The sequence below is a fragment of the Onychomys torridus genome, chromosome 4 (assembly GCF_903995425.1).
Source record: "Onychomys torridus chromosome 4, mOncTor1.1, whole genome shotgun sequence".
Classification (NCBI taxonomy): Eukaryota; Metazoa; Chordata; class Mammalia; order Rodentia; family Cricetidae; genus Onychomys; species Onychomys torridus.
Window position 1 is genome coordinate 103,359,780 of NC_050446.1, and position 15,250 is coordinate 103,375,029.

Here is a 15,250-nt window from a genome sequence, read left to right on the forward strand (position 1 = left end):
AGATTTTTTTAAAAAGGTACCTTGCATGAAATTACTATATGTATCCAAACTTATTTAATTACATTCTGGGACAGCAACAATGGGTAGGAAACAGATTGCACTTGCAGATGTGTTAACGTTTGTGACACATACAATTGTGGCTGTCTGACAGTGAAGTGGAAAGAAAGCATACTGGTCTAACTAGTGCACGGTGGTTGCATCTCACAGATGCACTGCTTCCTTGTTGCTATTAGCTCTGATTTAGACATGACACCAAGAGGTTAAGTAAGTTCCCATGCTACATCTAGAAATGGTGGGTGCTGGTGGGACACTGGCAGAATCCTGAGGCCACATACACTGCTTGGGCAGGACTTCAGAGGGATTGTCTGCATCATTAGTAGCTCAGTATCTCACACTAAGGATGATGACTAGAGCCCTACCGGGACACACGGAGAGAGCATACCTGAATTCTTTCTTTTGCTTCCTTCTGTTTAAACAGGGAGATCACTGTAAATTTGATCATGATGCAGAATTGGAGAAGAAAAAGGAGATCTGCAAATACTATTTACAGGGATATTGTACCAAAGGAGAGAATTGCATTTATATGCATGATATCCTTCATAGAAACTGTGTATCAACCATCACACTGATATTTCAGGCAAAGTGCTCAGGAATGCATTTCTTTATAACCCAGGAGAATGGAAAACCTTATTGTGGCTCAAATCCAGAATCACTAAGAGAAAAGACTAAAAATTCGACAACAAAACCTACAAGCTAAGTAAACACATTAAAACATGGCAATTATTTATATAACTTATATAAATAAATATGTAAAAGTTCTGTAACTTCTATAAGAGTTTCCTAAAAATTGAGAAGATTGGGAGAAGGAGAGAAAGATAATTCACAGGAAAGAAACATAAATGGTGAAAAATCAAATGGAAAGATGCTTTATCTTGGTCATACTAAGAGGAATATAATTAAAGCCATAGCAAGCTAACAGCCATCAGATATACAAAAACCCCATTTGTTATTAGCAAGGCTTTGAGAGAGAGAGACACTAGAATTTTTTTGATGAGGTCACGGTGGCACACCTTTATCTATTGTGCTGTTTGTCCTCCAAAAGAGTGTATTTGAGCTGGTTTTGGCAGCACACGCCTTTAATCCCAGCAACCTGGAGGCAGAGGCAGGCAGATCTCTGTGAGTTTGAGACCAGCCTGGTCTACAGAGTGAGTTCAAGGACAGCCAGGATACACGAAGAAACCCTGTCTCGTACCCCCTCCCCCACAAAAGAGTGTATTTGATATTTAATCTGGCAAATACACCTCATTTTTTGTTAAAATATAATTTGTTTTAGTCAAGAAAATACAAGTATATTGTTTTCAAATTCGATAGCATTCTTTAGAAACCAGATAGCAAAATCTGAGTTTCTATGTTCTTAGGGTCTCATTTCATTTGTAAATAAATGATATTTTATTTCATTCACTTTCATTATATTTCATTATACTTTGTGGTTGTTCTGGGGTTTTTGTTTGTTTGTTTGTTTTCTGTTTTTGAGACAGAGTTTCACTGTTTAGCCCAGACTGTCTTTACACTCACTGTATTGCCCAAGGTGGTCTTAAATTCTCTTGGCCTTTTGAGATTACAAATGTTTGCCACCATGACTTTTATAATTTTAATTATAGTCAGTATACATTTTCAGTAATGTTAATAGTGATTGAGGCAAACATAATATTTGTGTTAACATATATTTTTTAAAAATCAAAATAAGTATATTTTACTAAGATTTTTATTAATTTTAAAGAAGGTTTTGATTTTAGCAATGTTTTTTGCTTTAGCCAGAATTAGTCATATGATTATTCTCCCATGAGTTTTTCATTCTGTTTTGTTTTGGGTTTTGTTGTTGTTGTTTTTGAGACATTGCATTGCCCTAGAGCTCAAGAGGATGTAGACTATTCCAGCCTTGAACTCACAAAGACCCACCTATCTCTGCCACCCAAGGACTTGGATGAAAGGTGTGCACCACCATGCCAAACATGTCAGATGGCTTTAAAGCCACAAGGTATTCCCCAAATGCATGCCTCCCAAATAGTACATTTTCTCTATACAATAAATTTTGTATTTTCTTTAGAAATTAGTCTCTAAAAATTCAAGTAAAACTAGTCTGTGGCTTTAATTGTTGGGATTTTTCCTCCCTCGGAGCTGAGGACTAAACCCAGGGCCCTGTGCTTGCTAGGCAGTGGTCTACCACTGAGCTAAATCCCCAACCCCAGGATTTTTATTTTTAATATGACATATCAAAATCCCTTTATTTCCTTCACAGATTAAAAAAAGTTCTTATGCAATTTTTTGTTCTCTATAATATTTAATTATTGGAAAGGGATGGTACCTATATATTAAAAATCAATACTATTTTCTATAACTGTTAAAATGTTTTCCTTTTAAAAGTTCATTTGTATTAGTACAACTCTTAACACTTAACAAGGAAGCTTCTATTTTCAGTAGATGGTGGTTAGCACAGAGACCCACAACCAGTCCAGGTGCAGAGAATAAGAGACTGACATGCTAGGCCTGAATGGAACATGTATGTCACCTCCTCACCCAAGGCTCAGATAAGTTTTGTAAGAATGGGCAGAACTGTAGACAGATCTCCCAAATCATGATACTTATTATTATAAAAGATTGGCTGATAGCTTAGACTTGCTTCAAACTAGCCCTTATAACTTAAATTAACCCATTTCTATTAATTTACTTTCTGCCTCATGACTTTATTACCTCATCTCCGTAGCACTCATGCTGCTCATTTTGTGTCTCATTTGGCCGCCTTTTTTCTTCCCAGCATCCTGTGTCTGGCTGTCCAGCTTAAACCTCCTGCCTAGCTAATGGTCATTTAGCTTTTTATTAAACCAATCAGAAGGTGCCTTGGCAAAGACACATCTTCACATTGTACAAAAAGATTATCCCACAACACAGAATAATAGTAAGAGTCAAAGGCAGTAGATGATTCGAGGAAATGTGTCTTCCAGACATAGCAGGACTGTTGCATGTATGACCTTAGGACAGTGTGACAGAATCCCAGCATGGAGAGGGGAGGTAGACAGGAAGCCCACTCCTAACTTAGGAGCTATGGGCGGTTGAAAGCAGCTGGGAGAGGAAGGGTCAGTTTCCTTTAAAAGTGTTTCTTTGGGTAGGCTGACTATGCTCCTGTAGTGTGACTATGCTCACACTCCCAAAAATATATGGACAGCACAAATTAGACTTGATGTTTATGATTTGGGGCAGGGGCAGAGCACAAAGTTGGATGGATAGAGAGAGGAATGTATCTGAGGGGAGTTGAGGGATGAATATTATCAAAACATTCTGAATGGAATTTTCAAAGCACTCCTCCACTGTTGGTGGGAATGTAAACTTGTACAGCCACTTTGGAAATCATTATGGCACTTTCTTAGAAAATTGGGAATACCACTCTTGGGCATATACCAAGGAATGCTCAATCATACCACAAGGACACATGCTCAACTATGTTCATAGCAGCATTATTTGTAATAGCCAGAACCTGGAAACAACCTAGATGCCCATCAACTGAAGAATGGATAAATAAAATGTGGCACATATACACAATGGAGTACTACTCAGCAGTGAGAAACAATGACATCATGAGGTTTGCAGGCAAATGGATGGAACTAGAAAATATCATCCTGAGTGAGGTAACCCAAACCCAGAAGGACAAACATGGTATGTACTCACTCATAAGTGGATTCTAGATGTAAAGCAAAGGATAACCAGACTGCAACTCACAACTCCAGGGAGGCTGCCTAGTAAAGAGAACCCTAAGAAAGACATAGGGATCACCCAGTGACAGAGAAATGGATGAGATCTACATGAGGATACTGGGAGTGAGGGGGATAATGGAGGGCAAGGGTAGGGGGAAAGAGAGCTTAGGGGATCGGGAGTCCCAGCTGGATCAAGAATGGGAGAACAAGAAAAGAGAGACCATGATAAATGAAGAACCCCATGGGAATAGGAAGAAGCAGAGTGCTAGAGAGTTCCTCAAGAATCCACAAAGATACCTCCACTGTAGACTACTGGCAGTGGTCGAGAGGGTGCCTGCGCTGACCTATTCTGGTGATCGGATGGCCGAACACCCTAACTGTCATGATAGAACTCTGATCCAGTGAAGCACAGGGACAAATAGCCAAACTAGTGGGAAAACATGAACTGTGAACCAATAGCTGAGGAGCCTCCATAGAACTGGACCAGGCCCTCGGGTTAAGTGAGACAGCTTGAACTGTGCAGGAGGCCCCCAGGCAGTGGAACAGGGACCTATTCTTGGTGCATGAGCTGGATTTTTGGAACCTAGGGCCTATGCTGAGACACTTTGCTCAGCCTTGGTGCAGGGAGGAGGGGACTGGACCTGCCTCAACTGAATCTACCAGGCTGGGCTGACTCCCCAGGGGAGACCTTGCCTTGGAGGAGGTGGGAATGGGGGGTGGATTGGGGGGGGGGAGTTGGGGAATGGGAGGAGGGAGGACAAGGGAATCTGTGGCTGATATGTTAAATTAAATTAATTATAAAATAAAAATATCTTTAAAAATGAAAAAAGTACATTTGTAATTGTAGAATAAGAATTTAATTTTTTAATGTTTCTACATTATTAAAATATTGATCTAAAGTATATTATTAGAAGTGATTACAAGTCCTTCAGTATAGCAAATACTAGCAAGTTTGTATTGATTTAGCATTTTTTTAAAGATTTACTTATTATGTATACAGAAGAGGGTGCCAGATCTCATTGCAGATGGTTGTGAGCCACCATATGGGTGCTGGGAATTGAACTCAGGACCTCTGGAAGAGCATTCAGTGCTCTTAACCTCTGAGCCATCTCTCCAGCCCCTGATTTAGAATTTTTTATTGTGGTAAGAAGACTTAATATGGGGCTGGAGAAATGACTCAGCGGTTAAGAGGACTGACTGCTCTTCCAGAGGACCAGGGTTCAATTCCCAGCATCCACGTGGCAGCTCGCAACTGTCTGTAACTCCAGTTCCAGGGGACCCACCCTCACACAGACATATGTGTAGGCAAAACACCAATGCACATAAAATGAAAATAAATAAATTTAAAAAAGAAGACTTAATATAAGATAGAGTCTCTTAACAATTTTTAAGAAGGTATAACATAAATGTTGATTATAGGTACAATGTTATACAGCAGATATCTGGAAATGAATCATCTATATATCAGTTACTTTTTCAAATGAAAAAGACTAGACCTTGAACCTGAGATGATGGCTCAGTAAAGTGCTTACTATTCGAGTATGAGGAGCTGAGTTCATATCTCCAGCAGTGGCATGTATACGTAGTGCTGGAGGGTGGATGAGACAGACAAATCCCCAGCGGTCAGTGTAGCTGAATGGTGATCTCCAGGTTCTGTGACAAACTGTCTCAGAGGTGAAGGTTGAGAATGATAGAAGAAGACACACAATGTTGACCTCTGCCATATATATATATGATGTGTGTGTGTATGTATGTATGCAGGCACGTGTGTGTGCACATGTGCACGAACAGATCAGCACACACACAATTACCCTTGCTTTTACTTGGTCTGTTCCTTAATATTTTTGTTTACGTGAATTTCCTTGCAAGTTCTATCATAGTGGAGCAAAGTGCTACCAAGGAGACAACTGTAAGTTTTCCCATGATGATCTGACCAAAGAGACAAAGAAACTTCTGGACAAAGTGAGTAGTGCTTTTGCATTGATTGCTTGCTAGATCTTTTGTCAGATTTTATTTGAATCATAACTTATAAGGAGTATTTTATAAAGTTGCTAAGAAATTGAGGAACTCTTGTAGGTTTTGTTCTATTAATATCATTTGTCAGAAAATAGAATTATTGGTCTAGAAATTTGAGAATTTTTTAATGTGATCCCTATTCTGACACTAAGAAATAATTTTACTTTGAGCAATACTCCACAAACTTGCTAGGGATCAGGTTTTTCTAGATTCTTGGCCTTTTATCTAAAGATTGAAAATAAGGGGTCTAGTCTTACTGTAATTTGTTGTATCATGTTTGGTTAATATCCCTGCTGGGCCTGCTCTTTTCTGAAGGGAAACAGAGAAGTAAATCTGGAGGAGAAGCGGGGGGACTGGAGGAGAGGAGGAAGGGGAAACAGTGGTTGAGGTATAATATATGAGAGAAGAATAAATAAATAAATTAATTAAAAAGAGAAAAAGGAAATAAGGGCACATACAAAGTTGCCAGAGTAGCAAGATAACTTTGTTGGGAGCAGAATTGAATTGGAGAGGGCACTTGTCAGGACTAACAGTGAGTTACATGAGTGGGGCTCAAGAGGAGCCAGATGTAGCACATGGTAGTTCTCTGGTTTTTAAATTGTTATTATTATCTTCTTATTGTATGAGTGTTTTGCATAAATACACAATAGGTGTGCTTGGTGTCATTGGAGGCCAGGAAATTGGTGTCAAGATCCTCTGTAACTAGAGTTACAGACAGTTGTGAGCTGCCCTGTGGAGGCAGGGAACAGAACCTGGATTCTTTGGAAGAGCAGCCAGTGTTCTTAACCACTAGGCCATTGCTCCAGCCCCTAGTTCTCTATTTTGATTGGTAGTTTAGTCATATAATAGTTTTTTATTGCTCATGTCTCTTCCTATAATACACCTGATTTTAATCATATACATACTCAATTATGCATAAGCATAAATAAGATGGTAAATAGTTATCCCTAAAGTTTACTTGAAAGACATAGTTTGTCTTACTAAGCATGTACCTAAAACCAGCTGATGCAAGATCAGCACTTTTATTTTTCATATTAAACATTGATAATATACTTGAATAAAAGGTGTTTGAATTTGTTAATTGGAGTGGAGAAATCTGTACTATTGTTCAGAGTATATGTAGCCAAGCATGTGGGCATACTAGGGGGTTCTGAGGTTGCTAGGTACATTATTTGGAGAGGGGTTGTGTATGTATTGTACATGCAGGTAAAGTAACTAGGCTTCCAAGTGCATTGTATAAAGAGGTGTGTAGACTGTCTGTGTGTCTGTCTGTCTATCTGTGTGTCTGTGTCTGATGTGTCCAAAAACCAGAGGTTTCCAGACTAAATTACCTTCTATGTTTGACTGCTTTAAACCATTTTGAACCTCATTCTGTATATTGAAAATAGTTACATAGAAAATCTCTGATCCATTGAAACTTTAATGTTAATGTTAATTTTTTTCTTTTAACAAAAGTAGCTTACTAAGGTCTTCAGTTTTAAAGCTTGTTCTGACGTACTAACTTCATAAATTGTCCAGGTGTTGAATGCTGATGAAGAACTTATAAATGAAGACAAAAGAGAATTAGAAGAACTTAGGAAGCGTGGCATCACTCCTCTCCCCAAACCGCCCCCAGGAGTCGGCCTTCTGCCAACCCCATCGGAGCACTTCCCCTTTTCTGACCCTGAAGACGATTTTGAGACAGATCTTCCTGATGATTTGAGGAAAATTCCATCTCTTTTTGAAATAGTTGTAAAACCTACTGTGGATTTAGCACATAAAATTGGGAAAAAGTAAGTTAAAACCATCAATAAGGCAGCATTTCCCCCTAAAGCTCCACATTAAGATACCAAGGAGTATTCCAGGTCACTCGCATGGTTGGACTTGGCAGAGAAGCAGTTACCTGACCTGGTTGGGGGTTGCTGTTTCCCTTTTCTCTTTGCCTTTACCCTTCTTTCCTGCCCTAGTGATTTTCTCTGCAGAATTCCTGCACAACTTGAGAAGCTTTGCTGTATAGTAACCCCCGAGGGGCACTGCCAGGATGGATTTGGCATTCCTTCTACCTGGGGATGAGCCTGCATTTTCAAATGGTTGATACTGTGTCTCCAGTACATTTGGTTCTTTCTGAAAGTATTTCCTTAGGATATTAGAGGAAAGACCCGGGATAAGCCACGTCCAATTTTCATTTTCTAGCAAGGCCATTACAGTCCTGATTCCTATCCTTTAGTGAATGTATACCCAGGCCCTGCTTTTATTACTCTTTTAATCCTGAATACCCAGGAAGGCAATGACATCTCAGCAGACGAATAAGAAACTAGAGTAAACATCACAACTAATGTGAGCCAGTAAGAGTATTTCATTTAAAGTTAAGAAGAAAACCAACATGGTGGTAAATGTGCTTGTAATGTCAGAACTTGGGAGTTTTGAAGTATGTTGTTTTTGGCCAGCTTGACACAAGCTGGAGTCATCTGGAACAGGAAACCTTAGAGAAGATGCCATTGTCACATTGGCCTTTAGGCAAGACTGAAGGGACATTTTCTTGATTATGTGGGGTGATACAGCCCACTGAGGATGATACTCTCTTGGGCATGTGGACCTGAGTTGTACAAGAAAGCAGACTGAGGAAGCTATGGGGCAAGTCAGTAGTTGGTGATGTTCTCCGTGGTCTGATTCAGTTCCTGTCTTGAGTCCCTCCCTGCTCCAGCTTCTCTTCATGATGGACTGAGCTATCAGATGAAGTGAGCCCTTTCTTTCCCAGGTTCATCACAGAGATGGAAGCGAACTAGGGTAGGATATGAAGGAGGCGGGTTATGAGTTTAAAGTCGCTGCTAAAGGCCATGTAGTGAGTCTTTGCCTCAAGTTTAAAAAGGGTAAGAACACCTACCATTTTGCCAGTGTTATATATCATAAGCAATGAAGTGAAGGAAAGATACAAATACGTCAAGATTAGAAGTATATGGGAGACTCATCACTGGGCAGTTTCTCTCCAAAAAATGAACTGACAAAACTATTAGAAATGATAAAGTCAGCATTAAAAATGAAGTCTTTTGTATGCTATCAACATAATAACCTTCCATTGGAAATCACTGTCACAGCCATAAGTTTAGTTAGTAGGATTGTAAAAACAAAAGAGAAATGTATCCTAGTGCTGGGTTTCAAGGTGTCTTTTATTTATCTTTGCAGTTTTCTGTATTTTCCAAACAGTTGGTAGTGAGCAGCAATTAAGAAAACCATATCTGCAGCCAGGCAGTGGTGGCCTTTAATCCCAGCACTCGGGAGGCAGAGCCAGGCAGATCTCTGAGTTCGAGGCCAGCCTGGTCTACAAAGTGAGTTCCAGGCAAGGCACCAAAACTACACGGAGAAACCTTGTCTTGAAAAACCAAAAAAGAAAGAAAAAGAAAGAAAGAAAGGAAAAAAGAAAACCGTATCTGAAACAAAAGCAAGATACACGTGTTTTTAACCTGCCAATGATATGGAATAAGTAATCCCTTAAATACACGGGATTCTAATATGACATAAAAGATCATTTTTAGCTAGTGTCTATTTGAGAGTATAACATTTTTGTTGTCTCTTTGCTTTGAACTGAAATACTGTTTTTTGTTTTTATTTTGTTTTGTTTTTATATACAGACCACCAGCATTTTACAACAGTGCCTCACCACCAGGACCACAGTTTCAGGAAGGCAGTCCCTGTCCACAGCATATGTATAGTTCTGAGTCAAGTCCAGGCCCAGGACCTAATGTGCCTCAAGGATGCGATAGTCCTGTGAGGCACCCAGGCTCCCCTGGCCATCACCCATGTGTGGGACCTCCTGGTCCACCAATGCAAGAGAGCCCACCTTTGCCACATGGTCCGTCTGAAAGTATAGGCCCTCATAGTCAAGCTGGAGGGCTTATTCAGCTGGACACACTACCAGCTGTGGGTGGAGCTTATCATTCCCCAAGCTTTCCAGGACATGTGATGAAAGTCCCTAGAGAGAATCACTGCTCTCCAGCTTCACTGTACCAGCAAATGCCTGGAGAGATGCAGCTTAACACCGACTCTGAGTCCATGCAAGTCCCAGCTGAGTTTTACGATGATTACTACTCACAGCAGGCTGCACAGAATTTTCAACCCCCTGATAACTGTGCTGGTAAGTTGGAAGCAACTCATTTCTATTTTAAAATATTAAGACTTGTGTTTCATTAAAAACATGCATTTTTAAGTTAAGTAGAATTGATGAAATTGAAACTTTGAAATGTTTTTGAGTTCTTCAAAACTATAGAAACAAAACTTTAGATAACCTTTGATGCAATAGATTTTTTGATAATATTTAAAAACACAAAATTTAAAACAATAGAATTTAATTTTTTTTAAAGATTTATTTATTTATTATGTATACAGCATGTATGACCAGAAGAGGGCACCAGACCTTATTAAAGATGGTTGTGAGCCACCATGTGGTTGCTGGGAATTGAACTCAGGACCTCTGGAAGAGCAGTCAGTGCTCTTAACCTCTGAGCCATCTCTCCAGTCCCTTAGAATTTAAATTTTTAAAAATATTTAATTATACAACAACTTAGGAATCCAGTGTGGTGATTAGGAGAGATTCAGTCTCTCACACTTAGGTGGAGTTTGAGCTCACAGTGTCTCTTCTGGTGTGTCTGTAGATGAGATGTGGCATGAAGAGTTTGCGCAACAGCAGCAGCAGCCTCCCACGGCTCATGACTCACCTAAGGCTGGGACTGGGCCTGACCCCAGCAGCAGTGTGCCTGGTCACTGCCCTCTGCCTGCTTCGGGGCTCCCTCCTGCAGTGCAGAGAGCTCTTTTCATCCGACTGACTCAGAGATACCAAGAAGATGAAGAACCAGCTGGCAGCCAGCCTCAGAGAGCATCAAGCAAGGAAGAAGGTTGAATAGCTTCTTACCTTTTGAAATAGGTTAAGATGTGAAAATGAGTTCCTCTGCACCGTCCCTCCAGTTTACCTTGTAGCCCTCGTCTTAGAACTGCTTCTTGCTTTGGTGACAGGCTTTAACTAACAGTTGCAAAGGTTATAGTTCTGTACAAGCATAAAAAGGATGGCGGATAAGAGTATCCTTCCTAAAAGCTTACTTGAAGTCACAATTTGCCTTACTGTGCATGTACCTAAAACCAGCTGATGTAGGATCAGCCCTTCTATTTTTCCTATTAAACATTGAGAATACACTTGGCTAGAAGCTGTCTAAATTTGATTGTTACTACAAGTAGAGGAATCAGCACTATTGTTCAGAGGCAAGAGTACATGTAGCCAAGTAGGTGGGAATCCCTTTTAGTGATTATACTAAGTTCAGAAATAGTATTGCTTTTAGTGTTAATTAAGGTCAAATATGAATGCTTTATTTTTAACCACAAGCTTCTGTCTGTATTTAGATGATCCAGTTAACTGGTACTCCAGTAGTGAAGAGGAAGAAGGAAGTGGTGTCAGGTCAATACTGAGAACATTACAGAAACAAACAGGACCTCTAAGAAGTCAGCAACACCCTCCCACAGAGCTTGGCATTCCTACTGATCCAAGACTTGCCAGAGAGAAGAGGAAAGGAAGTCAAGTGGTTGATCCAAGGCTTCGGACTGTCCCAAGGCAAGACATTAGGAAGCCGCATGAGTCTGTCCCTGTGGATCTTAGACTTGCGTGGGATCCCAGGAAATTAAGAGGGAATGGAAGTGCTTCTGGAGGCTCTTCTGCTGGTGGAGCAAAGTTTGACTTACATCATGTAAACACTGGGGCAAATCGCAAACTCAAGAGAAGGGACGACGATGATGAAGAAGGTACAGAAAGAGAACTGAGAGAAAAAGCATTCTTAATACCTTTGGATTCTTTACCTGGAGCAGTACTCCAGGATCCAAGGTCACAGTTAAGACAGTTCAGTCACATTAAAATGGATATTATCCTCTCCAAACCCAACTTCGCAAAACACATCGTGTGGGCTCCAGAAGACTTACTTCCGGTCCCTTTACCTAAACCCGACCCGGTATCTTCAATCAATTTACCTCTGCCTCCACTTATAGCTGACCAGAGGCTCAGTAGGTTATGGAATACAAAAAGTGACCATCAAAGTGCCCTGTCCCTTGATCCAAAATCAGCAGCCAAAGCCAAAATTAATGTAACACAGAGAGAGGGCTACTTAGAACAATGTGGAGACTTACATAGTTCAGGAAGTAAATTAGGAGACCCTAGGCTGCAAAAGAATTTTGATCCTAGGCTTCACAGACTGCCCAATGCAGAGTCACATCAAGTGACTATAAAGGACTCACATGTATCAAAGAATGCCCCAAACTTAGCCAGATCAAACCCTGCTTTGTCACAACCCTCAACAGCATTATCTACCAATGCTGGCCCTGTGGCTCTTCCTCCATATGCCCCCAAACTCTCTTCTTCAGCTGGCCTTCCACTGGGAACTTCAAGTTCAGTTCTTAGTGGCATTAGTTTGTATGATCCTAGGGAGAAGCATTCAATGTCTTCATTAGAGCTAGCAAGCAATTCTTCAGAAGAAAATGCCGAGAACCAGGAAAAAAGTGGTTTAAAAAATAGTGATAAAAATGAGCCTTCCCCTGGAGAAGTGATGCTACAGAACACTCCTGTGGACATGGAAGTCCCTGTTGAGGGGCCAGTCGACATGCAGGCAGATCCTCTGAGGAGTGATGATACCGTCCAGGTCCCCGCCGTGCACAGTCTTCCTATTCAGGCCTTAACAGGTCTAGTGAGACCTCCATACAGTGATCCAAGGCAGGCAAGAGAGCCAGGACAGGCAAGCCCAAGCCCAGATGAGGATCCAAGTAGAGAAACAGATGACAAATCTCTGAAAGAGGTTTTTAAGACATTTGATCCAACCGCATCACCATTTTGTTAGCTGTTGTGTAATTATGCTGTTCTCACGCTGTCACAGTTCTCTGCAGTTTTGTAACTGGTTTACTTCGATAGTTTATTTATTTTTTAAATTATAAACATTTTTCAGCTGCTAGTATCAGAACCACATGAACTTATATCCTCTAAAGTCTGTGGTGTTTTATATAATATTTTTATAACTTCAAGAGATAGTATAGAAATACATATCATGTTAGCATTAGTGAAAGTACTTTTATTGTAAGTGAACCATCATGAACTCAACACTCAACCCAAGTATATGCCAGTTGTATTTCGTAATCATTGTTTAGGTTAACAATTACCACTTTTATATGGTTGTTTAGTTTCAAGCAATATGATATACATTAATTTTGAGAATCAGTATTTTAATTAGGATCCTCTGTCAGCACAAAACTGATTAGTGTGTAGCGCCAACTGCTAAGTAAAATGCAAGGTGAAAACATTGAAAACCATAATTAGCTTAGCTCATGTTTAAGGCATCACTTTATTAGCACTGGCAACACTGTTTGTGTACATGAAGCACTTGAATGGTGTATCTTTTAAAGTATTTTATTGTACATTGTATCATAGAAGCTGAAGGAATATAAATAAAATGTTTTGCTACAGTAAAAAATTTCCAAGTTCTCTAACAGAACTTTAATATTTTAATTTTTCATATTAAATAGTTATGAGTTTATTGCTGTCACATTGTGATAATTATGTATTTCAGTGTTTTGTCTTTAGCAGCATAATTTTTATGTCTTTCAAATGATGTAACTGCAATAATTGTGCTCATCTTGACTGTGGCAATTTTTAACAGAATTTTCCAAATGAGACTAGTAGATATGAAGCTGATAATGTTTTTAATGTCTAGATTCTGTATTTTTTCTTGCATAGCAAAAACTCCCACTGAGATGGCAGGTATATTCCACTGTATATGGTACCAATAAACAGTCTTTAGATCTCACATGACTGGTTCTACGACAGAGATCACCTGTGTTTTAATTATTTAACGTCTTCATAGCTTAGAACTCTAAATTGATTAGAAATTGTATTTTATGAAAAGTAAATTGTATTCATCCATTGTATTCATTGACGTGTATAGGCACTGGCACCTGTGTTTTCTGATATAAGTCATAACTCACAGTGTCACACTGGCATGGTCTCTTTAACTGCTGGTGTATGGCAATGTTTGCTGCGATGGCCCCAGTAAACCACTTGGAAAGGAGAATTTTTTATGAGACAAGGAGGTCATAACTCCAGTCCTTAGAGAACGCTCCTACAGAAGCAATTTTCACAGTTCACAGCAAATGGTTTGTTTCTGTTTGTGGTCTAAAATGGCTCTGGATAACAGGGTAGGCTGAAAGATGCTGTTTAGAGCCACCATAGAAACCATTTTTTGACGTCTGTTCAAATGAACTGTACTGTTAATTGAAAAGTCAATAAAATAGATAAAACTGACAAAAAAAAAATGTATCCCAGAGAAGTACAATTTCCTCTTTTATTGAAAAAATTTTTTAAAAAAATCAATAAAATACCTAAATTTTAGTGAATCAAAAATTGTAACAAATGTTAGTTCAACTCATGCATTTATCCTTATTGTTGAATTATTAATAATTCTGAATATACAAAAGAGGATTATTTGGCTTGTTAAACATGAAACTTTTTTAAAATTACTGAAAAGGAAATTAGATGAAAAATTTTAAAGTAAAATATAAAAGTTATTAGTTCCAACAGTGGAATATTTGTTTACTCATTTCATTTTCTTTTCTTTTTTTTCTTTTTTTTTTTTTTTTTGGTTTTTTGAGACAGGGTTTCTCTGTGTAGCTTTGCGCCTTTCCTGGAACTCACTCTGTAGCCCAGGCTGACCTCAAACTCACAGAGATCCACCTGGCTCTGCCTCCTGAGTGCTGGGATTAAAGGCGTGTGCCGCTGCCGCCTGGCTCATTTCATTTTCTTAGTCACTGTTCCATTGTTGTGAAGAGACACCATGGCCAAGACTTCTCTTACAAAAGAAAACATTTAACAGGAGGCTTGCTTGCAGTTTCAGAGGTTTAGTCCAGAACCAGTGTCATCACAGCAGGAACGATGGTGGAACATGGCAGCACTTAGGGTGCTGGAACAATAGCTGAACAATAGCAGGTCTGCTGGCCAAGAGAGAGAAAGTGGGCTTGGCACGGGCTTTTGAAACCTCAAAGGCTGCTCCTGGTGACACACTTCCTCCAACAAGGCCACACCTCCTAATCCTTCTTAAGTAGTGCCACCACCTGATGAGTAAGTATTCAAATATATGAGCCTATGGGGGCCATTACTATTCAAACCTTCACACTCATTCTTGGATGTCTATTATATTATTAGCTAGTGCCCTAAAGGCTATTTTACAAGCAAACTTGATCTTAGTTTCAAGTTTGACTATACAGTTTATATGCAAGTACTTTATGTTTAAAATAGTGCTTTTAACTTACACCATTCTTTGAGATTGAAATATTCACTTAGGGTGTATAGAGCTTGTCAATATAGAATTGCTTAATCCCCATTTCTTATTTTTACACACACACACACACACACACACACACAAATGTAACAAATACCTCTCAGTGAGTTAAGCCCTTTTTTAAAGTGGGTTGCACAGGGATTTAAAAAGAAC

The 15,250-nt window shown here is 39.4% G+C and overlaps 1 protein-coding gene across 1 annotated transcript in view; it reads left to right on the top strand.

Moving 5' to 3' along the window:
* The window catches only part of Zc3h6 (zinc finger CCCH-type containing 6), a 46,095-nt gene extending 32,502 nt beyond the window's left edge, over positions 1 to 13,593 (top strand). The window contains exons 7-12 of the mRNA XM_036184663.1: positions 479 to 590; positions 5,602 to 5,711; positions 7,284 to 7,537; positions 9,374 to 9,876; positions 10,394 to 10,633; positions 11,133 to 13,593. Of these exons, the coding sequence (XP_036040556.1) occupies positions 479 to 590; positions 5,602 to 5,711; positions 7,284 to 7,537; positions 9,374 to 9,876; positions 10,394 to 10,633; positions 11,133 to 12,610 (2,697 nt within the window). The 3' untranslated portion in view covers positions 12,611 to 13,593. The remainder of the gene's footprint in view (positions 1 to 478; positions 591 to 5,601; positions 5,712 to 7,283; positions 7,538 to 9,373; positions 9,877 to 10,393; positions 10,634 to 11,132) is intronic.
* Positions 13,594 to 15,250: the final 1,657 nt, after the last annotated feature.